The sequence below is a fragment of the Phaenicophaeus curvirostris genome, chromosome 19, assembly GCF_032191515.1.
Source record: "Phaenicophaeus curvirostris isolate KB17595 chromosome 19, BPBGC_Pcur_1.0, whole genome shotgun sequence".
Classification (NCBI taxonomy): domain Eukaryota; kingdom Metazoa; phylum Chordata; class Aves; order Cuculiformes; family Cuculidae; genus Phaenicophaeus; species Phaenicophaeus curvirostris.
This window is the reverse complement of record NC_091410.1, coordinates 2,863,022-2,887,288: the sequence shown is the minus strand read 5'-3', so window position 1 is coordinate 2,887,288 and position 24,267 is coordinate 2,863,022. Positions and strand designations below refer to the sequence as shown.

Genomic DNA, 24,267 nt, shown 5'->3' with positions numbered 1-24,267 from the left:
ATTTAAAATTTATTGGCCCTTCAGAGGTTGGTTCTCATTAGTGCTCATCATTTTCACTGCTTGTGAAATACATCTTCACAAGCCGAGCCATTCCCACTTGATATCAAGGATTCCTGCACGCTAACTGGATCTAACTGTTGCAATTATGAATCATCTGACGGAGCTGTAACTTATGATGTTCAAGGACAGCTAATGAAGGTTGCCTAGCAGTTAAAATATCAAAGCAGCATCTATCAGCACACTTCAGAGCCCCAGATAGACTCCCGGCGCTGCACTACTCTTGTATTTATTATATACTGTAAATTACAGCCCAGGCTCCTCTGACATCGACAGCCCCGTGCTCCAGAGGGAACCACTGGGGTTTAATCACCCTTCCTGACAACTTCAGGATGCCAGGGGGTGGGGGGCAGATGAAAGGCAGGGCCGCCTGCAGCTCCATCAGAACAAAGGGGACTTCAGAGAGAGACAGAGATGCATCAGGTGTTAATCCCAACGGAACAACTGGGAGTGCGAGCTGATGGATGCACTCACCGTTCCTGGCCGAAAAGGGTAAGCGCCTGCCAGCAGGCTCACCCAGGATGCGCCGGAAAGGAAAGGTGCCATTAACATGGAGTGTTTACACTGGGAAACTCAAAACTTTGGGAAGTCATTTTAGCCCCTTGCTAAATCATTTTGAACCAATCACTCCATTACCTAATTTTTCAAAGATGCCATAAGGAATAAATCTGGTTGGGATTTAAACTAAATTCTCCCAATCCCACCTGGCAGCACAGCAATCTGTGAAGGGAGGAAGAACAGAAAATAAACTTTTAGAGCTCTCAAAATGTGGACAAACCAAAACTTTGAGATTCCTCAGGGCAAACCTCCTGTATCACAGGCTGGTGGGTTGGATGAGAGTACAGAGGTTGTGTCCTCCAACTTTCTGGGGTTGTTCACCCTGCAGAAGAGAAGGCTCTGAGGAGACCTTTCAGCTGCTTCCAGGAAAGCTGGGTAGGGACTTTTTACAGGGGCATGGAGTGATAGGACAAGTGGGAATGGCTTTAAATAGTAGGGGAGAAGATTTAGATTAGACGTCAGGAAGAAATTCTTCATGATGAGGGTGATAAGGCCCTGGTCCAAGTTGCCCAGAGCAGTGGTGGCTGCCCCATCCCTGGACGTGTTCAAGGCCAGGTTGGATGGGGCTTGGAGCAACCGGATCCAGTGGGAGGTGTCCCTGCCCATGGCAGGGGTGGAACTGGATGATTCTGTGAGTCTATGAACTATTGCTGCCCTCCGGGTTGTGCTGGATTTCTTCACTGGGAAATGGAGAAAGAGCCCTGAGCCACTGCCAGGCTCCTGCTATTCTAGTTTCTCCTTCTTCAATAACCCAAGCAGCTCTTGCTAACCACTGCTTTCTGTGGATTAGCTTAACCCTTGGTTTATTTTTTTTCTATTACTTCAGTCCATATCACCGATTTTTCGATGGATTTGCTCAGAAACCCCAGCAGTGCCCTCGAAAGGAACAGAACTAGTCATGTCACACCACTGTACATTACTTTCAACAGCTGCAGAGAGAAAACCATTTACTTGGGGTATGAGAGGCCCATGTGAGTCATTTTTACTTCTATGATAAAAACTGCTGCATTAACCATCTCTCAGATGGGGAAACTGAGAAACAAGTGGTCTTGTAGGGCCTCTGATTGAGCAAAAACCAGAATATTTATAAAACTTTGAGAAAAAGAAGACAGAAGTAAAACAACTCTGTGGTTACAAGTTCTCTGGGATGCAACCACACAGATACCTTCCAGGTGCCACCTCATTCATAAAATGGAACCATGGACTGATCTGGGTTGGAAAGGGCCTCAAAGCCCATCCAGTTCCAACCTCCCTGCCATGGGCAGGGACACCTCCCACTGGATCTGCTTGCTCAAAGCCCCATCCAATCTGGCCTTGAACACCTCCAGGGATGGGGCAGCCACCACTGCACTGGGCAACCTGGGCCAGGGCTGCCCCACCTGCACAGCAAAACATTTCTTCCTGAGATCTCATCCCAGTCTCCCCCCTTTCAGACATAAACTGTTCCCCTTGTCCTACCCCTGCACTCCCTGATCAAGAGCCCCTCCCCAGCTTTCCTGGAGCCCCTTTCAGTACTGGAAGCTGCTCTAAGGTCACCCTGCAGCCGTCTCTTCTCCAGGCCGAACACCTTCAAGTCTCTCAGCCTGTCATCATACAGGAGGTGCTCCAGCCCTCTGATCATCTTCATGGCCTCCTCTGGACTCACTCTGACAGATCTATGTCCTTCCTGTGCTGAGGACTCCAGGACTGAACACAGGGCTCCAGGTGAGGTCTCATTCAGAAGCTGTGTGATAGGGCAGGGGGCTAAAGGGGAAAGAAGGGTTAAGTGAACACTTGAAAGCATTTCAGACACTGCACCTCACTCACATAAAATCATCATTGTTACTGCTTGACAACCCTGAAACAAAATGTGGAGTTTATAGGAAGGGTCCATTCAACCACAGAAGCTGGCAGCACGTCTCCCAGCTTCCCCCCTCCTCCCGACAACACAGTTGTTCTCAGTAACTGCAGGCTGAAGCAGTTACAGCCAATGTATCCTGAGAGAGGAACAAGGGGTTGGACTTCTGACAGTCAGCACCACGTGTTCTTTCATAACATTTACTTCAGATTACACAAAGCCCCTCAAACTTGTTTTTCCCTGCTCCTTCCATCCTATTACACAGCATTAAACATGAGGTAGCTCAGAAAACTGCAAAAGCATAGCAAACATCACCTCGTGAAGACTGAGCGTGGGAACACAAGCACACGAGCATGACTTCAGCTGATGGCACTGTTGCTTGGCCGTAGGTACAGAGTGTTTATCTAAATGGGATCAACATATCCATTTTATCCCAAGTTTTGCTGATGAACCCATGTTTGCAAAAACAACTGTGCAAACGCTGAGCTCAGACCATCAGCGCCACAAATCACAGCTTCATCGACAGGCAGTGGAGGTGTGATGAAGATTTCAGAATGCTACTGCATTTGTGAGCTCCAGCTGAACTTCCTCTGGATGATAGGGCAATACCATAGAATATTTGCTTCTCTAAAGCCATTCATCCTTTTTTTTTTAAAATATTTTTGAAGTTGGTTTGTGAGTACCAGTCAACGGAGAACAGCAAAGTATCATAAAAGGTGAAGAGTGCCGGTATCCTTCTAGCTGTGTAGAGATACTACGTGGGTTAAAAATGGGAGTCCCATGGTCTCTTCCACATGACCCAACACTGTGTTACATCTTTCAGCTGCTGCATTCTGACCTTATTCAGCCTGGTGCCCATCGCTGCAGTGTCCAAACAACCATTGACAGCTTCTCTTAATACGAAAGATCACATACAGGGCCCATGGGCTGGGAACTGAAAACAGGTCCTTAATTTCACTGTTATTTTAACCCCAAACCTGTCCTTCCCAGCTGTGACAGCCACACTTCTGTCCTTCCATAGGACACACAAGGGTCATCAGACGATGACGATAAGTGCAAAACACAGCCCTCAGGTCAGACCCTGAAGGGACGGGACGGTAACTCTTCTTACATTTGTTCTCTTGTTCCATTTAACATATTTGTATATACTTCTTATTTTCACCTTTATTCAGCCCAGTCTGCTTCCTTTTCAAGGTACCATCACTCAAACCCAACCACATCATTTTATCTCTCGGTTACTAAATTCAAACCATTTCAAACATCCTCCTTTCATCTTTAAAGTGCTCTCCCACTCTTTCACTGTCCTGCAGCTACAGAAGAATGTGCTTGACATATAAAATGTGCGTGTGATCCCTTTAACATTTTAATGCCGTGTATTGTGTTGTAAACATCTCTTTGTGTTTTATCTCCTTTTCCATAAATCAGAGGCGAGTATCTCACAAGTCTCAAAAATGACAGGTTGTTTCCATAATATAAATGTAAGATTCTGCTCCTTGGAACTGGAGTCAGCTTTCAAAGACCATCAAAAACCAGAGCTACAAGAAAGCAGAAGATTATCAACTAACTTCATATTTTCTCCCACTTCATTTCTACAGCAGCCTGAGTACAGTGGCAGTAAAATAAGTCACAAAAGTGGTCTTTGCCAATCAGAAATCAACGCTGTGCTGTTCTGTGTCACTTGTAAGGAACAACACTGAAGTAAAATACCTTCTTGTGTACCCATACCAACGCACAACGTTAAATGGACAGTGTGCTAAAGTGAAGTGCTAGGAACAATTCTTTGTTTAATTCATGGAGATTTACAAGATAAAACTCCAGAACTTGTTTCCATTTCCTTACCACGACTGCAGTGAGTAAGGCTGATGTCTTCTAATGGGATTTGCCTGTGGTTTGGGCTCACTCAGTACCATTACAGGACAAATGTGTTTCAGTCCGTTCCCTGCTAAATGCATTAAGTGATTAATTTTAATTGAAAAACACAATAAAATGTTGACTATTTTGACAAGATAGCACACTGACAGAGAATACCTGTCCTCAATTACTGGAAGGGACTTAAGTGATGGAAAAAAAGAACAAGGGCTGTTAGAAAAGGAGTAAAAGAGTGCAGTGCAGTTTTAGGAAGTGCGGCTAAGGACTGGTGACATATTGTGGTACAGCACCACTGTGCTGGGGGATAGAATGTGGAGTCGGGTGATGTGGAAGAGCCCCAGGGAGCACTGGATCAGCATGCCACTAAGATGCTGGATTAGGTGCCATGTATGGCTCTGAAGTGTTATGATACACAGGAGTGAAGTGGAGGTAGAACTGCTGGTCGAAGACAAGAGAAATCAAACACACTTCTCTGGCATCTTCCAGTAGGAGTGTGCTCCCTCACAGCCCACGGACCCAATTCACTATGCAGGAAAACCCCAGGACCCCCTGATATTTATCAAGATCCCCAGAACTCAAAACATTTCCTATCAGCGTGAGCATTTCTGTCTTTCTCAAACTACTGCCTAACATCAGTTATTCCAGGACACTTCTCTTGGCATTTTCTAACCACGTTTCTAGTATGACCTCACTGCAGAGCAGGCACCACGTTTCCCCGAGTGCAATCCCAAGCTCGAGCACCTTCTGTCTGTATTTCCTAGGATATTTCCAAATATAACCCTGTCTTTCTCATTTTGCAAAAAAATAAATCACTGGCTTCTTACAAATAGTTACCAGTTTCACAAAATTGTCATCAAAATCCATTATTTCCACTGGCATCAGAAAGTCCAGCCAGAATTTACGGGTGGTGAAAGTTGTTTGTAAATACCTGCCTCCGGCTGATGATCGGCCAGACTGTACTTCTGTAAACGATGGAAAACTACATTGCCAATTCCCATCGGTTTTTATGGTTCCTTTCCCTTTAAGAACAGCGAAAATGGGGCAAGAACCCCCACTCTTGCAAGTTTTTGTAACCTCCTAGCTCCTGCAGTTAGGAATAAACTATGAGATACGGCCATCTGAAATTAAGAGGTAATTAAAAGACTATTTTAGACAAACTATGGTCTCTGTGCATCAGTTTGGAAGGTCTTGGCTCCCTCCTCAAGAGTTAGTTCAGCTTAAATAGTAAATTCAGCTGAATGCAATGGGGGTGAACTGCCCTCAGCTCTCAGACTGCTAAAATTAAGCAGTTGAGGGAAGGAAAGAAACCCCAAACCACAGAATTCAAACAGTTGCAAGTCTCTATCAATACTTCCATGAATATTAGGGAATGGCTGTGACTCTTTCACAGGCCCAGGCTCCTCACATCCTGTACTAAATCACTGGGAAGAACCCTACACAATCGACACTTCACCTTCCCATGACAGACTTCAGGCTGTAAATCACAAACACAGATTTAGCAGGGAAATGAGGGGTGGGAAGGACAAGTTACCCTAAAAGCGGAAAGACGGTTGTCATCTCAACAGGTTCTCAAGGGACAGTAAGGAGCAGCAAGGGAAACATGAGTCATGAGCTGCCAGAGAGGAGGATGCAGACAGGGAGCAATGGACAGAGCAAAGTAGCAATAAAGGAAGTTCCAAGTCAAACGTGCTCCTTCCCAGAGGCTGAGACAGATCCCTGAGCACACAGTATTTACCAGAAATTAAATTCCCAGCCAGTTCTGACACAGCAAAACCAGCAACACCAGGAAAGGGATGCTCGCCAAGTGAAAAGGTCTATTGGTAAACAAGGTCACAGACCACAGGTCTCGTCTTGTGCTCCATTACCAACTCTGCTGCTTTGCTCTCCTTAGGAAGAGCAGTCGCCTCAAAGTTCTGTCCACAGTGGTGAGCGGCTGAACAGGAGCCAGAGTGCAAACTTGGAGCATTCAACTGAGATTGTGAAAGCCTCTCACCCTTTGTAAGGCTGGAATAACGTCCTCTGTCTAAGGGCACATTAACCATGCTTCCTACTGCAAAACAGCAGTGAAAAAAAGAGTGAATGATGAGCCCAAGCACAGTCACTGCACTCCTCACTTTCCTTGCCCATCCCAGTAAGATTCAAAACTGTCAAACTCCAAATTATAGCATGGGATTCTGGGGACTCCTGAGTATCTCAAGATTTTAAAAAGCAAGGTTTTATAAAGTGACTTCTAAGAGTTTAAGAAGCATCTCCTTTGGAGACCAAACTCAACATTGAGCAACACAGGGCAGCTGAAGATGAAGGAAAACCAGAGATTTGTACACAAACATAACCTCTAGGGAGGCCTGGCAAAATCTCATGGAAGACAAGTTGCTGAGGAGTCTCTAAACAAGAAATAATGAAATCTCCTAGTCCAGTACCATCCACAGCAAAGGTGAAAGTAAATATGACAGTAAATATTTTGAAGGACCAGTAAGTCACAAAAACAAATTCTTAATATTAAAAAAACCAAACAAACCTGCAGTAAAGAAAAAAAAAGGAGGGAAAAAGCGCAGCCCTAAAACTGTATCAAACCCAAGAGAGCTTCACCTCAGTTACAGCAGCTTTTCTACCCAGACCTTCTGTGAAAAGTACCCACATGATAACAGAATATGTAGCTCAGAAAACAGGGTGACTTCCTTACAATTATTTTTCAAGACTACCTAAATATTTCCAGGCAACTAAAAATCCTGCAGCATCCTTTCCATTTGGCAGAGATCGAAGAATCTTTTAGCTGGAAAACAGCTTTCAGATCACTGAGTCCAAACATACCTGTCCATTACTAAACCAGATCCCTGAACATCTTGTCTGCCCGTCTTTTAAACTCCTCCAGGGATGGGGACTCCACCACCTCCCTGGGCAGCCTCTGCCAGTGCCTGAGAACCCATTCTGTGAAGAAGTGTTTCCTCATATCCAATCTAAACCTCCCCTGGTGCAACTTGAGGCCATTTCCTCTCATCCTATCACTTGTTACTTGGGAGAAGAGACCAACACCCACTTCACCACAACCTCCTTTCCGGGAACTGCAGAGAACTATGAGGTCTCCCATCAGCCTCCTCTTCTCCAGGCTAAACAGCCTCTGGCCCCTCAGTTGCTCCTCGTAAGACCCATTCTCTGGACCCTTCCCAGCTCCATTGTCCTCCTCTGGGTATGCTCCAACCCCTCAATGTCTTTCTTGATGACAGACATGAAGTCAGCCGCCTCCCTCAGTTTTAAGCTTGGTGCAAACAAACAGTTAAGTCTGCGCAAGACGCACACTCAGGGGTGCAGTCTCACAAACACACTGGATGCATCCAACTGAAGTATGACAAGGTGCAAACATCAGAGTGTTCAACCTGATCGAGGCAATGTCAATCACAGGAAACCTCCATGCCCTGTCTCATCAGTGGGGTCCCAAGACTCAGCTCCTCAGCATCTCCCAGGGATTGCTGGAACCATAAAGTGCTCCAAAGGTGGCACTGCTACTGCCGCTTCTTCTTCCAGGCCGTAATTACAACAGGCAGTGACCATGGCTGCTCTGCTTTGTAACTCCCTTCAACCCCACAAGAGGTGTTCCCTGCTCACTAGTCAAGCTCTCCTTTGGGACCTAGGATGAGCCTAACAGCAACTTTGCTTCATATCTGGATTGCAAGAGAGCTGAGAGATCAGCACCAAGTTCCACAGGCACTTTCACACACGCCAGGAAGCTCAGGAGCAGGCACCTGGAACCTCCAGCAAGAAACAGCTACCGTATGACAGAGACTTAGTGTGTCCTATAGATGTAAGGATTCCCTGATCCCAACCTAAATGGAAGCACACAAACCCCAATGAAGTCCCACTAAAGACATCTGGAAAGGTGCTGAGAGCCATTCTTTAGACAGATTTGACAAGGTTGCACGATAACGCAGCTGAGGAACCAGGCCCATAAGGTATAGTATACCTGATGGCTATTCTTGCACCCCAATTTCACAGTTCATTGTGTCATTTTCAGTGACCCAGGCTCGGTATTACCAAGATAAACATTATTACTGGAAGGCTTAAAACCTCATCAACTCCATTCTAAATAAACGCATTGAGTCTAGCAACTATACTTTAATTCTCAACGATATATTACTCTGGCGATATCAGTTTTAGTGGCAGCCATCAGCACAGCGCTCCCAGCCACCTGTTTACACCCCCTGTTGGCGTCCCAGGAGCCAGGATGCACCACGTGGTGGAACCGATGAGGAGACGGACTGACCTGATTGATGGAGTTGGCAGCACAGGACGCCAGCCCAGTTCCGAGGGACGCGAGCAGGAAACAGGTCAGGTCAAAAGGGACCGGGGCCATGGCAAAGCCAGCAGATGCAGTGCTGACAACCAGAGCTGCAACACAAGCGAGAGCACAGTTCAAGGCACCAACAAGAAACCAACTCCTCCCTACACATCACTAGAGATAAGGGTTTTAAGCCCTAAATAACTCCTGTGCAGATTAACTTTTATGGATGAAAGCAGGTCCAAGAGCTGAGTCAATTAACACAAATACTCTACAGAAGGAAGGCAAAGGGGAGGAGAGCTGTCAGGAATGAAATGAGAAACATAAAAGCATCAGCACATTAGTAGAAGAGGTGAGAACAAAACTTGTGCCTCTGTTTTCCCTATTTTATGGATTTGCTGCTATGGATCCACTGCATCATGCAAGACGTACATGAGATATGGGGCTCCAGGAAAGCTGGGGAGAAGCTCTCGATCAGGGAGTGCAGGGATGGGGAACAGTTTCCAGCTGAAAGAGGGGAGATTGAGATGAGATCTTACGAAGAAATGTTTTCCTGTGAGGGCAGGGAGGCCCTGGCCCAGGTTGCCAGGCTGGCCCATCCCTGGACGTGTTGGATGGGGCCTGAAGCACCCTGATCCAGTGGGAGGTGTCCCTGCCCATAGCAGGGGGTGGGACTGGATGGGCTTTGAGGTCCCTTCCAACTCAAATCATTCCATGATTTGTTACAGTGACTCCAACACCATCACAAAGCCTAACATGGAAGAAAAATGGTAAAATGCCCCTGAAAAGAGAGATATGTCCCGTATGGAACTACAGCAAGAACGCAAGCTGTGCAGGAGGTCAAACAGAGCCTCAGGGCATGGAGGCTACAGCTGGTGAAGCAGGAACAGCACTGTACACGTACTGCTCATGCTGCTCCCCACTTTAGGCAGGGGGTACCATCCCCTCAGCACATGGGCCCAGCAAGATTTAAAGGCCTCAACATTTTAGTGGATCAACTAAAATGCATTTCAGTTTCATCACCCCAAAATACAACTGTAGCACAGTAGTGCAAATCACATCTGTAAAATGAAAATTCCCCAAATAACCATGCTAACATTGCCATTACCCACACAACAGGTACTACAAACTTCACTTTTGGCAAAAAATAATAAAACACAAAAATCATCTGATACTTTAGACATCAGCACATTTACTGCATACTTTGCTCATGGCCTTGAGCCTCACAATCTAAAAATAAGTTATTAAATAGAACATATTTAAATAATATTTTACATGCAATTCCGTGTCCCAGACCTCAGCCAGCTCAAATCAAAGCCTCAAAGTATTCTTATCTTCCCAATTCCTACAGTCTCCTGTTTGTCTGACACTAAATGACAAATAAATAACGTTTGCTGACTGAAAATGCCTGGATTATCTACTAAGCAGTGTTACTTGAGATGAAAAACTAAATGTCATGGCAGAGACATGCCAGCATGGATGTACATGCAAGGCGCTGATTTTAAGACCCGTGCCTGCATAAGAGCCTTTAGGATTTAATTCTAAAAAGACACTGAAGAAAACTTGCTGCTCATCACAAGTTTCCTCTAAGTATTAACTTCTGTTGGCAGCTGAATATTATTACAATAACGTACATAATGCTCCTACCAACATGACTTATTTGGCCCTTGTGAGCAGTTGAGGCAACCACTGACTCTGTCACCCCACCAGACTGACAAACGGACACGCAGGGACCGTCACTGCTGAAAGGCTGGATCCCTCTATTATGTAAATACAACAGCATCCTGCATACCTTATACCTGCATCATACCCTTGCATCCTCCTTAGTGGAGCACACAAAAAAACATGGAATGCATTGTGCTACAAGTGATAAAGTTAAAAACACTGAGAAGATGACGGCTAAACAGTGGCATTTGCATTTCTAAGAGCGATTACTTTCATTTTTTTGCATAATAAATCACCCATCCACTCCTAGACAAGAATTTAATTAAAATTTATCTTAGAGAGCATTTTACACCAATTTATTATGGGAAAACACCAGATCATTTACTGAAGAAGAAAGGTGGAACAGACTGGCAGCCAGTCAGTGTAACATTATCACCACAGACCTCAAAGAAATTCTACCCCTGTACACCTACAGCACTAACTAAAGCCCCCATTGATTTCTACAGATTAATTTTAGGCAGTCATTTCAGCATCTCATAAAAAAGGGTTGTGGTACGTCCCCTCCCTCATCCACTGCACCAGGTATTCGAATTGTTGAGGCAGCACTGTGGACACCAGGCATTTCCTGCCTGTCTCTGTGTCCAGCAATTCCAGTGCAACATGGCACAATGAAATAAGAAAATGTTCCCTTTGGATTGGAAAGTTTATTTTCTTTTACTGTGGAAGCAATCATTTACTCTTCTACCTTCCTCATGGAGGAAAAGTTTATTGAACTGTAATCCCATCAAGGGAATGAGGTCATTGACTCTGGGTTTTAATCCCAGTTAGTTTAGTGCTTCAGGGGCCAAATTAACTTCACCTGACGGCCTGATAGATGGAATCGATCCTTCCCAGGTTTGTTGATGAGGGTTGGCATTAGATACATTCTTCAAAAAGAAGCCAGGATTTAAACTTTTGATCTCAGCCTAAACCTAAATTTTTGGTCTTTCATCTTTAGTTAACACAGGATGTTCGTCCCCAACTTCAATGCACATGAAAAAGAAAAAGCTAATGGACCGGTGACAAACAGACTGAACTGCAATGGCTCCAGAACAGAAACCCATTCAAGAAATCTGTCATGTCCAGTATTCTCTACATTCCTTGTCAGCTTCATTGCACTCTGCTCTGCCTTTATAAACCCCTGGGTTTGTGTATATAGCATGCGAATCACTTTCCCATATTTTATTTTCCTCCTGCAGAAAAGTAGCCAAGTTAAATAAAAGCATGGAAAGGCAGAGAGAACCAATTCAACTTCAGATGTTGTTTCTATTCCTGTACTGGTGACATGTCGAGACCTACTGAAGGACAGAAGCAAAGGCACTTCTACTGTAATTTAAGAAACAATGCCACTATTTTACTACAAATGTTTCTGGTGTCCTTAAAGGAAACCAGCTTCCCAAGAGCTGATAGAATTTTCCTTCCAGAGTCTTCAGACCGTGGTTTCTGGGAAGGAAAATGCAGCATCAGTATTGATGTGATACAATTGACTCAGGTTTCCTTTGGAGTCTTCAGTTTGTTTGGGTGTTGCAGCTGATAACCCGCACATGAACAGCGAAACTCGGCTTTGGGACAATAACTTCAACCAAAACTTTGCACAGAACAGGGCAATGTTACAAACAGTAGATAATTCTTCATGCCAGCAAACAATTTTAAAATGTTTTGCAAAAAATAAACTGTAATAAGAGTTTATTTTTATTTCATTAGTTTTCCTTCTGGCTTGGAAAATACATGGCCAGAAAGCTGCCACGGTTATGCTTTGTTTCATTGATAAAACAAGTTTCTGTTTTAATCATCACAAAATGAGAAATACTTTGACAGGCGGACAGAATACATTCAGAATTGAGAATACATGGAGACTAGGCATAACCTAAACAATGAATCCCGGTAAATCTTTGTTGAAGTCTCTAGTTATATTAAAGTTACCATTTAAAGAACAATGGCCATAATAAATGCCATTATTCCAGGATAAAGCAGAAATGTACTGCAACTCCACTAAGGCAAATAGATTTTTATCCCTACAGAAGTGGCTGTTGCCATATTTTCAGTCTGTGAACACAATGCAGGCACTTTATCGAGTCCTTGTCACTCCACCACACAGGGGTTTGGTAACCCAGTGTCAATATGCAAAGCTGGAGAACCATCACCTTCATTTCCCAGACATGCAGGGAGCAGAGATGAAGCAGGATGGTCATGACCCCATCGCAAGTCACTGGAAAATGCCTCAGGCTTCCGATTTCCAATTCAGCTGTTGTGCTACAGCATTGCTGTCTGCATGGATATCACACACATGGAACCAGAGCAAGCATCACTCTGGTGAGATCTGAAACAAAACCTTCAGCAATCAGAACAGTAAAGTGACATTCATCAAGCTGTAACAGACTGACCATTAGAATGTACGCTGAAGAAAATACCACAAAAACTCTACGGCACCTCTGAATAGCTGGAAGGTAAAAGTGCTTTGCAATGAGATGCCATAAAAGAATACAAAGACTTTGCAGAAGAGACTGCGACTTTGCCCATATCTCTGGGTAAACAACAACCAGTGAGTGCACGACTCTGAATGAAAAAAACTCCCTAGACTCAAATTAACGTTTGTGCAGACAAATCGAAGTGGTAACTGCAGTACATTGAGAGAGAGGATAATAGAAAGATTGGTGAATGTTTGAAATGATTGGGCACTAGCATGACTTTCCAAAGGAGATGCACATGAGAGAAGCCTGGAGCCAGGACTCTGCTCTTCCAGGCACAGCAGGGATAAAGAACAGCTGAAGGACAGCCCCACCCTCAATGAGCTTGCAAATGAGGTTAAAAATTCTACCGCTGGTCACAAATCAGCAGTTAAGTTCCCATCCAAGCCATGCTGATGCACCCACTCTCCAGATGGGCGCTGTACATCAGGCTGGGTGGCCTCTCCAAAAGGCTGACACGCAGGACATCCTTTACTACATGGGCAACGATGAGAAAACATTCCCAAACCATGGAGAAATAGATGTTCGATGGGAACACTCAGCATTTCTCATAGCCTGTCTTCATTCCTCTTCCCTTACATTAAACACTGAAAGCTAATTTTCCTGTGGTTTCACATACTGCTTAGCTTTCCTCCATGACCGCTACCAAAAACGTCGCTTAAATGTAAACTTGAAGTTAAACTTAAGAAAATGGGACAACCTGGAATTCTTAATGTGTTTGCATTATAAACAGAATTTCCCCCTATTGCCACACCTTGGCATTTCACCTCCTCTTCTCAGCTACACATGAACTTCAGGATAAAGCTGAAAACAATGACATTTACAATTCTGAGAAGCATTTGCTTCCTGAGTGCTGGGACAGTGGGACATGGCAGTGGTGGGACATGGCTGTTCACAGCAGCCGAGAGAGAACTGCAGAAAAGGGAACCAATGGAAATTGAACGCAAAGTAATTAGAAGTTCCCTAATTGTTTTCTATGGCAAAAGAATATAAACACAAGCCTTTCTCTGTTCGTAAAGCAGAGCTTTAATGGCACAAAGAGCCACAGTTTACATGGAGCAGGAGGGTACGGTAACAGATAAAGTCATTTCCTTTCGAAGGTGAATTACAGTTCAGAATGCAAACAAACATTCTCTTCACTTCAGCAGCAGGGAAAGAACAGGGCACAAGGAAGTCCTATTTTATCATAATGCAGAGTTTGGGGTTTTGTTATTTCTTACTCTAAAAAGTATAAATAAAGTGTCTGCCAACAAAAATACACAGGATATGGGACCTATTGGAACTTCATGGGTGACAGGAATTGAGTTGTGTCATTTGTAACTCAAAAACTGGCCCCAGAGGATTTATTTTTCTTTTGAAAAAAATAAAACTACAGCCCCACACTCTTCACAGAAAATTAATTTGTCTGAATGATTACACAAGTTGGAAAACAGTTAATTCATAGAATCATAGAATTATAGAACAGTTTGGGTTGGAAGGGACCTCAAAGATCATCTAGTTCCAATCCCCCCCCATGGGCAGGGACACCTCCCACTAGATCAGGCTGTCCAAGGCCCCAACCAACCTGGCCTTGAACACCTCCAGGGATGGAGCAGCCACAACTTCCTTGTTCCACACACTGCTGCTGTTCCTGCTCCTGTCTCCTACACCAGCCTGTGACCAACAAAGACCAACACAACTCCCCTTGTACCAAGCCCTCTCCATCCAGCTTATTCCTTTACACTTTCTACTTCCAATAAAATCTCCCCACCCCAGATCACCTTACCTACCCAACACACAAAGTGCACAACAAGAAGAGAGAAGGATTTTCTGTATCTCTACACCTTCTCAACATGTACAAGACCACAGTCCCCACAATAGGGATATCATATTTCTCTTCTTGGCCCAGATACCAATGACACGTAGGGCTGTGGTTGGATCATTAGAGTGCCCTTAGACATAAAGGTATACATAGCACTACTGACTGGCAGAGAAGTGATTTATAGTGGGTAGGTATTACAATCACAGAATAATGGAATGGTTTTTGGTTGCAAGGGACTTCAAAGCCCATCCAGTTCCACCCCTGCCATGGGCAGAGACACCTCCCACTGGATCTGGTTGCGCAAAGCCCCATCCAACCTTGAACACCTCCAGGGATGGGGCAGCCACCACTGCTCTGGGCAACTTGGGCCAGGGCCTCCTCACCCTCACAGGAAAATACTTCTTCCTAAGATCTCATCTCAATCTCCCTTCTTTCAGCTTAAAATCATTCCTCTCATCCTATCTCTGCACTCCCTGATCAAAAACCCCTCCCCGGCTAATGGAAAACGTAATGAAGCTACAAGGCAATTGCTTAACAAATGGCTGGTCTGAAGATACAACACTGCCACTGACTAGAAAAGTAAATTATATCTTATTCGAGAAACTTTAATTGGTCAGACAAACATCTTGCTTTATAAGATACAAAATTAATTAGATTATCTTTTGTTGGCACTTTCAATGCTAATTCCTCAACAAGCAGCACTAAAGTGAAAGGTAAGGAAATAAGACAGAACACAGGCAAACTTAAGCAAGATGACTTTAAATACTTAATACAATGTCTGTAAATTCCCTTCCTAATCCAGTTCCACCGTATTTTTTGTACTCAAGCTTGCTTATAATTTCCAAAAACCAGTGGACAATACAATGCAAGGTTCTCCTCACTGTTTTTAAACGAATTTAATGGGAAAACTATCCAATGCTTCCATAAAACAATTTTTCCCTGCAGAAATTTGATGGAATTGACCCAGGTACTTTGTGTCACTAAAGCAGAAATTGTCACAATCCCCCCAGTGAAAGAACAGTGATATCAAATAAGATGCACAGAAGTTAAAAAAAAAATGACCAGCAGTACCTGTAAGCTTAATTTTAGACAAGCGTGCCAAAATTCCTGGCAAATCTTCCAGCTGCAACTTCATTTCTTTCCATTGTCTGTCATCTTTGGATTCTGCTTTTACTGGTGTGACCAAGTCTTCAGCTTCCACAGCTGACTCTCTCTCTCTCGATTCACTTTGGCTTGGTGTCTCAGACAAAGGCTGCTGAACCGGTGAAATCGGTCTGATCTTGTGTAGAACCCTTTTTTCTTGATCCAGTTGCTGAAGCTCAGAAAATGGAGATGCAACTGAGTCTGACTTCGGTTTGGCTCGTTGGCTGAGGTCTTTGTTGTATTGTGTTACATACTAAATAGAATGAGAAACACAGAAATAAATACTTATGAAGATATTTCTGTCCATTTCAGGTTATTAACGACCTTACTGCTATGTAATACATACAGTTCGGAGCATCCTGAGATGACAGCACTGTGACAGACCTGCCTTTCATGAACCCCTGTTGACTGGGCCTGATCACCCGGTTCTCTTGCAGGTGCTTCACGATAGCTCTCAAGATCACGTGTTCCATGACTTTCCCTGGCACTGAGGTCAGACTGACAGGCCTGTAGTTCCCTGGATCCTCCCTGCGAGCCTTCTTGTACATGGGCACAACATCAGCCTCCAGTCCAGTGGAACTTCCCCAGTCAGCCAGGACTGTTGGAAGATGATGGAAAGGGGTTTGGCCAGCACATCCGCCAGCTCCTTCAATACCCTTGGATGAATCCCATCTGGCATAGACTTGTGAGTATCTAGCTGGGCAAGGAAGTCTCTAACCATCTCTTTTTGGATCACGGGAGGTTTGTTCTGCTCCTCTAACTCCTGGGGATGTACACACAGCGAACAACTTTACTTACTATTAAAGACTGAGGCAAAGAAGGCATAAAGTACCTCAGCCTTGTACTCATCCTTTGGCACAGTTGTTCCATTTGCATCCAGTAGGGACTGACTATTCTCTCTCATCCTCCTTTTATTCTTAATGTATTTATAGAAAGATTTTTTTTGTTATCTTTCATTGACTTGGCCAATCTGAGTTCTAGTGGGGCTTTAGCCCTCCTGATTTTTTCTCTGCACAATCTCACTTCCTCCCTATAGCCCACCCAAGACACCTGTACCTTCTTCCATAGTTCATACACAATCAGTTCACTCAGAGAGGAACGAGTGCTCATAATGACTCTAAATGCAAGCACCGCACTTTTTCTATCTTTAAGATATAAAAGAAAATCAGAAAAGTGCCTGGATATGCCATCAACCTCCTATGCTGCAAAACCATTTGCCCCATTAGGCTGTTTCTGCTCATCCCAACCTATTGCTCGTGCACTGGACCTAAAGATTTTCAGCCCAGTTCAAATGAACACGCAATGAAAGGAGGGTCAGGAGAGAGCTGTTCCCTCATTTAGGACTGTTACAGAACAAAGCACAGAGCAAGCAAGAGAGCATTTTGCTTCTCCTAGCTTTCTATTTTCTAATCTAATAATACTTTGGAAACGAATCTAATTTCATGTTTTCCAACCGTAGACAAGCACTCTGCTCTGGAGGCCAAGCAAGGCCCTGTCAGACAGAGAGCTCGCTGCAGCAGACACCATCAGAGTGGATGCTCTCCAACCTCAGATGGAATATGTGTCCAGGTCTGGAATCCCCAACGTAAGAAAGACATGGATCAGTTGGAGTGGATCCAGAGGAGGCCACAAAAATGATCAGAGGAATTGAGCACCTCTGCTATGAGGAAAGGCTGAGAGAGCTGGGGGTTGATCAGCCTGCAGAAGAGAAGGCTCTGGGGAGACCTTAGAGCCATTTCCAGTACTCAGAGGGGCTCTGGGAAAGCTGGAGAGGGACTTTTTAGAAGGCTATGGAATCACAGGACATGAGGAAATGGCTTTAGAGAGGCGGGAAGATTTAGTTTAGACACTAGGAAGAAATTCTTCATGTTGAGGACAGGCAGGCCCTGGGCCAGGCTGTCCAGAGAAGCAGTGGCACACCCCTGGAGGTGTCCAAGGCCAGGGTGGATGGGGCTTTTTGCTCCTTGATCCAGCAGGAGGTGTCCCCGCTCATGGCAGGGGGTGGAGCTGGATAGGCTCTAAAGACCCTTCCAACCCAAACCATTGTATGAAATGTTTTCCATGCTGTGTCTTTAACTCAGATGCAATGTACAAATTTAGACACTTGGAAACGCCTGAGCTTGGTACATATGAAAAGCATAATTTTTATCAACTAATCTCCCTTTGTACTCATCACGTGGAACAAAAATTGAAGAATGAGAAACACAGGATAAAAGCACTCCCTGACTCACCATTCGTTTGAGAAAGTTAAAGTACTGAAATGTGATCAGCCTGTCACCACCCGCACGGAACAGGGGCACAGGGTGGCACGGTATCCGCTGTACTCCAGTGTTCTTCAGATGCCAGACAAATAATCCTATTTAAAGACAAAATGAGAACATCAGATTCCAGTTCCATCCTTGCCACTGAGTCTGCCTCCTGCCCTGACCACAATGTGCATTCCCAGCCAGGACAGGGCACCCTGGCAGATGGGAACCAGATGGGGAGAAGCATGAGGGCAGGCTCCAAGGGAAAGAATCACAGAACATCCTGAGCTGAAAGGGACCCACAAGGATCATCAAGTCCAACTCCTAGCCCTGCATAGGACACACCAACATTCACACCACAAGGCTGAGGATGCTTGTCAAACGCTTCTGGTGCCATGACTGCTTCCCTGGGAGCTGTTCCAGTGCTCCACCACCCTCTGGGGAAAGAATCTGCCCCTAATGTCCACCCTAACCCTCCCCTTGCACATCTCCTGCTTTTCCCTCAGGCCCTGTCGTTGGTCACCAGAGAGAAAAGCTCAGCACTTGTCCCTCCTTCTCCCCTGGTGAGGAAGCTGGGGGCTGTCATGAGGCCTCCCCTCTGTCTCCTTTTCTCTGTAACAAACCAAATAACTTCAGCCGCTCCTTAACTTGAGAGGGTCTCTCCCAAATTTCCCAGCTCCCCAGAGATGCGTTTTCACTTTGTCCTTCTGTGACCTTCACCTTCCGTTCGAGGCCAGGCTGAGAGAGTTGGGGTTGTTCAGCCTGGAGAAAAGGCAGCCGCGGGGAGACCTTATAGAGCAGCTTCCAGGACTGAAAGGGGCTCCAGAGAACCTGGGAAGGTTTTTTTACCAGGGTCTGGAGCGACAAGACGAAATGGCTTAAATACGAGAAGGGAACATTTAGACTAGACACAAGGAGGCGGCTGCCCCAGCCCGGGGGGCGTCCAAGGCCGGGTCGGAGCCCCCTGGTGCAGCGGGAGGTGTCCCTGTCCCTCCAGGGGTGGGACTGGATGGGCTCCGAGGTCCCTTGCAGCCCCACCACGCTGTGACTCCCCGCCTGTCGCGACAGGCCGAAGCGCTGTCGCCGCGGGCCCCGCTCGGCCCGGACCCTCCCGCCCCCCCGGTACCTGCGAGCGCCCGGCGCGCGGGGCAGCGGCGCGCGGAGCTCATGGCGGCCCCGCGCCCTCCGCGATCACCGCACGGGCGTCGCCATCTTGGCCCGAGACCGGAAACGCTTCCGGGTCGGCACATCCGGTGGGGGCGGGGCCAGGCGGTCCCGGTCTGCGCTGCTGCGGGGCGAGGGCTGTGCCGGTGGCCTGTTAGCGCTGTCCCCCCGCTGTCCCACTGCTGTCCCCTTTCTATAACAGTTCTGTCCCGGTGCTATCCCAGTTCTATCCCAGGCTGTCCCAGTGCTGTCCCAGGCTGTCCCAGTTCTGTCCCAGTGCTGTCCCAGGCTGTCCTAGTGCTGTCCTAGGTCTGTCCCAGGCTGTCCCAGTCTGTCCCAGGCTGTCCCAGGGCTGTCCCAGGCTGTCCCAGTCTGTCCTAGGCTGTCCCAGTTCTATCCCAGGCTGTCCCAGTCTGTCCCAGGCTGTCCCAGGGCTGTCCCAGGCTGTCCCAGTTCTATCCCAGGCTGTCCCAGGCTGTCCCAGGCTGTCCCAGTTCTGTCCCAGTTCTGTCCCAGGCTGTCCCAGGGCTGTCCCAGTTCTGTCCCAGTTCTGTCCCAGGCTGTCCTAGTGCTGTCCTAGGTCTGTCCCAGGCTGTCCCAGTTTTGTCCCGGGGCTGTCCCAGTTTCGTCCCAGGTCTGTCCCAGTGCTGTCCCAGTGCTGTCCCAGTTCTGTCCCAGTCTGTCCCAGGCTGTCCTAGTGCTGTCCTAGGTCTGTCCCAGGCTGTCCCAGTGCTGTCCCAGTTCTGTCCCAGTTCTGTCCCAGGCTGTCCCAGTTCTGTCCCAAGGCTGTCCCAGTGCTGTCCCAGTTCTGTCCCAAGCTGTCCCAGGCTGTCCCAGGCTGTCCCAGTTCTGTCCCAAGGCTGTCCCAGGGCTGTCCCAGTTCTGTCCCAAGGCTGTCCCAGTTCTGTCCCAAGCTGTCTCAGGCTGTCCCAGGGCTGTCCCAGGGCTGTCCTTGGCCACATTTCCAGGGACCAGGCTGTGCCAGGCTCTGCGGAGGCTCCTGTGGCCCCGCTATGCCTGGTTCAGCAGAGCAGAGCTCACACAGTGTGGCCCATCCACCTCGTGCTCCCCATGGCTTTGGAGTGGGCAGAGGTGCTGCCTGGCCCCAGTGGGGGCTCTGCACGGTTTGGGGGCGGTGGGGACACGGCTGAGCCTTGGGCAGCAGAGCCGATGCTGGAGCAGCTTCCCCTTTGCGAGACGCTGTCAAGCACGCAGCAAGTGCAGGTTTGGGGTGTAACGGTGTGTGGGGAGGTTCTGTAATACGTATAAAGCAAATGAGAGATGTCTAATTAGAATTGTAGAATCACAGAATCATTAAGGGTGGAAAAGACCTCTCAGCTCATCCAGTCCAACAGCCAGCCAAACCCCACTGGGCCAAGTGAACCATGGCCACAGCCACATGTTTTTTGAACACCTCCAGGGATGGAGATGCCCCCACTGCCCTGGGCAGCCTCTGCCAGGGCTTCACCAAGCTTTCAGTAATGAAAATTTTACCTGAACCCCAATCTAAACCTCCCCTGACACAACCTGAGGCCATTTCCTCTCACCACAGCCGTCTTTCAGAAGCTGCAGAGAGGGATGAGGTCTCCCCTCAGCATCCTCTTCTCCAGGCTAAACAGCCCCAGTTCCTTCAGCTACTCCTCATAAGACTTGTAATTAAAAATGAATGAATTCTTGAGGACGTGGAGTCTCATTCCCGAAAGGTCCTGAGCTTTAAAGAGCCAAAGACTTGGTAAAAAAATTGCCTAAAATCTATGTTTAGTTCCTAAAGTCATTTTTGGAAAGGAAAGCTTGGTCTCTGTAACCCTCAGAGGATGCTGGATGTTGCAGGAGGTCAGGTTGGAGAGCTGACCAAGCTGACATCTCACCCCACCTCAGACAGGCTCTGGGGTGGCCAGATCCTTTGAAAAGCTGATTCCACTTTCTGACCTGAAGGGGAAAAGATGCTTATTTTGCGGGTGTCACTCAGAACTCGCCCTGCACATAGTCTGACAGGTGATGGCAAGGCATGGGGGAGGGGGCCTTGGATGGAGTCTGAACAAGAGGGAAAGGGAATGATTAGGAGTGCTCAAGCTGTAAAGCATAATTGCACCCCCAGGCACCTTTGAAATGTTTTCTCTTAAGAGTTTAAGTTCAGGAGATGTAGGCTATGAGTTACTTAAATGCTTTTGAAAATCACTCTCAATATTTTAACATGGAAATCTTCTCTGAACCATCTTCCTCCCAGGCTTTCCTTTCTTTATAGGTCTGAAATTCAAGCAAAAGTCATCTTAAATCATTATTAGGAAGATAAAGTGAAAACACTCACTCTAATTCACCAAGAATATCCTACTTGGAAGCATTTATTTCCACTCTCTTTCTGTTTGGGGAGCTGGGGAGAAATTAGGACTTCACATTTGGTACAATTAATATCCTGTTTCACTCGGAGTTCCTGTCACTCAGCATTTATCACTTCGCAGTTCCTGTTTGCATCTCAACTTATTGTAACTTCCATAGATTTGGCTTCAACTTTGATTTACACCTGCAAAAATAAAGCAAACTTCTTGTAGCAAACACACACAATGGTTACCCAGAGGGCTGGAATGGGTGGTTGGGTTGAGGGCAGTTTGGGTCACAGGGGAAAGTGTCAGGGCAGAGATTTAGAGTTTAATGATTTTCATTGCTTTTCACTTGGGCAATAAATTGCGCCCCTGGAGAGAGGGGGTAAAACACTACTTTTCTAATTAAGGAAAATGTTATCCTCAGGCCTCAAGACAGAGCAATTCCTCCTTGTGAAACACTAATGATGATTTAGGGCACAGAATGTCATGTACCAATTTGGGTTTAACCACTAAAGCTCATTCTAGAGAGAAAAAAAAAAAAAAAGGTAGGATTTGTAGTGGACACAAGTATCCAAACGTTGTGTTTCAGCCTGAAATGGCTCTGCAGGCTTTGGCTCCTGCTCCCAAAGGTTTGGGTCTGCAAAGTGCTGATTCTGCAGAAGCTGGCTCCAATGAAATACTGAAGGCTCTGGAAAACACCTTGGTGCTTCAAGGGGTTCCGGCAAAGGGGACTGGCCCTGCTTGGAGCCCACGGACCCTTCCCCACTCAGCTCCCACAATCCAGCCAAGCAAGGACCGCGTACCAGCCTCCCAGCACCACCAAGGACAAGTGTCACAGGAGAAGACTCTTCTCCTGTCATGGGGCTCCAAGGTCAAACCCAGCTTTGAGGCAGAGCAATTCCTGCAGCCTCTCTAACTTTTTTTGCTAACTGTAAGGATGGACAACGACTCTCTTCTGTTGCTGCTGCCCCACGGCCGGTAAACAAACGCTGCACCTACTGGTTCATTCGCAGGGTGATGCAAGGAGCATTTAACCACACGACCTCCATTAATGTTAATTATCGAGCACTTATTAACAGCATTATACGATCCTTTTTTTCTATTAGCACTGCCATAAATCTGATTGGTGGGGCTTAATTAGATCTCAGCAGCAGAATGCAATGGTTTGATACAGGAAAGGGCAAATTTGTGGAGACAGCAAACTATTATTATACTTTAATCTCCAAATCTCTCCTTCCCTTACTCGTAGCACCAACAAGGCTTCTTGTAAGATTGATTTGTTGTCAGAAAATGATTTAACGTCTGACTGTAAAAATATTATATTTTCCTTGCTTCATAGAATGTGGCATTGATGTTAGAGCTCCACAGAGACCTGATGTACTTTCAGATAGGGAACTCTTAAAAGCCAAGTGCAAAATAAATAAGATGGCATCCTGCTGCTATTGTGATAACCTTTCCAGATCATTTCAGACTGGGACTGTAGCATAGTTCATCTCAATCTCCCCTCTTTCAGGTTAAGTCCAAATGGAATGTCACAGCTAGAAAAAACCCCACACCAAAAATCTCAGACCCTTCCCACCATCCTGATTCCAGTGTTCTGTAGCAGTTAAAACTTCTAAGAACAAGTGATACAGTAGTTCTGGTAGGTCAGGTCTCAGTAGCCTTTCTGAAGTAGCACGTCAGACTGATTTCTTTCCCAAAGCAGAGTTGAAGTAAACCATAGGAAATCAGCTGGAGCTGGTAGCTGCTGCTTCTTCCCAGCTGTCAGACGTGGCCTCGTGCTGACCTTGCCATATGCCATTTTTTGGCAAGCCCTGTTGTTTTTTGCTCCCCACCTGCAACGGACAATGAGCTTACTCCAAGTATACAACTTCCAGCCTTTCCTTAGGTAGAGCTTGGTGGAGTGTCTGGTATAAAATTCAGCTGTTGCTCAGATTTGGAGTTGATGTTGAATCCGGTGAAAACTTGTAGAAGGTGGGGAGTAAACAGCACGATGGCTGGGGATAAACCCTATCAAAGGCAGCAAGAGGGGAATCACCCCGAATACATGACAAAACCTACCTTAAGGCAGCAGCACCAGACATGCAGATTCACAAAGGAGCTCCATGACCCCCTACAACCCACATCACATCAGCCATCCCTTTAACTCACCTTGACATTACTGTTTCTGACAAGCAGTGCTACCTCTTATGGCCTGAAGTTCTTAGCCAGAGTCGACAACAGCTATTTCCAGCAGCCCTTTGCCCTGAAAACAATATTCTGAAGAAAAGGACCTGTGTCCCGTGCTCTTTCTGCTGGGAATTGCTGCCTGAATCTCTCCAGAGCCCCTCTCTATCTTTTTTCATACCTCCTCTCAGAGGTCTCTCTTTTCCTGGAAAATCTATGTGAAATTCTCAAGCTGCCTAGGACTCAAAAGATCTAATAAAAATAAGATTTATTAAGGGCAGAGGGAGGAAATCAGATTAAAACTGAAAAACCAGCTTGCATAACTGATCTCCCGTACTCAGCAACTCAGGAAGTGCTCGGTACACACACATTAACTGTTTTGTGGAAGCGCTTTTCAGGCCAGTGGCCGGGAATGGCAGGCAGCAGCCTGTGGAGTGTGTCTTCTCCGCAGACATGGCCATTAGTTGCACAAAGCCCACCCGTGCTCATGCTCACAGCTTCTCAGCACCAGATGCAAAGCTGTGTTTCACTAACCCACCGTCAACTCATTTGGCGTACTGCTCAGGAAGGACAGACTACTCTGCTCAGAGGGGCACCAAGGCTTTCCAAGCTCCACAGCCCAGTATCCTGCAGCACAGCCAGTATCTCTCTGCTTCTTGC

At 46.3% G+C, this 24,267-nt stretch overlaps 1 protein-coding gene across 1 annotated transcript in view; it reads right to left on the bottom strand.

The window, feature by feature from the left end:
• COX10 (cytochrome c oxidase assembly factor heme A:farnesyltransferase COX10) overlaps positions 1 to 19,203 on the bottom strand; it is a 113,932-nt gene extending 94,729 nt beyond the window's left edge. Inside the window, exons 1-4 of the mRNA XM_069872346.1 lie at positions 19,083 to 19,203; positions 17,942 to 18,066; positions 15,639 to 15,963; positions 8,580 to 8,704 (exon numbers count right to left, since the gene is read on the bottom strand). Coding sequence (XP_069728447.1) covers positions 8,580 to 8,704; positions 15,639 to 15,963; positions 17,942 to 18,066; positions 19,083 to 19,125 — 618 coding nt within the window. The 5' untranslated portion in view covers positions 19,126 to 19,203. The remainder of the gene's footprint in view (positions 1 to 8,579; positions 8,705 to 15,638; positions 15,964 to 17,941; positions 18,067 to 19,082) is intronic.
• Between the last annotated feature and the right edge of the window lie 5,064 nt (positions 19,204 to 24,267).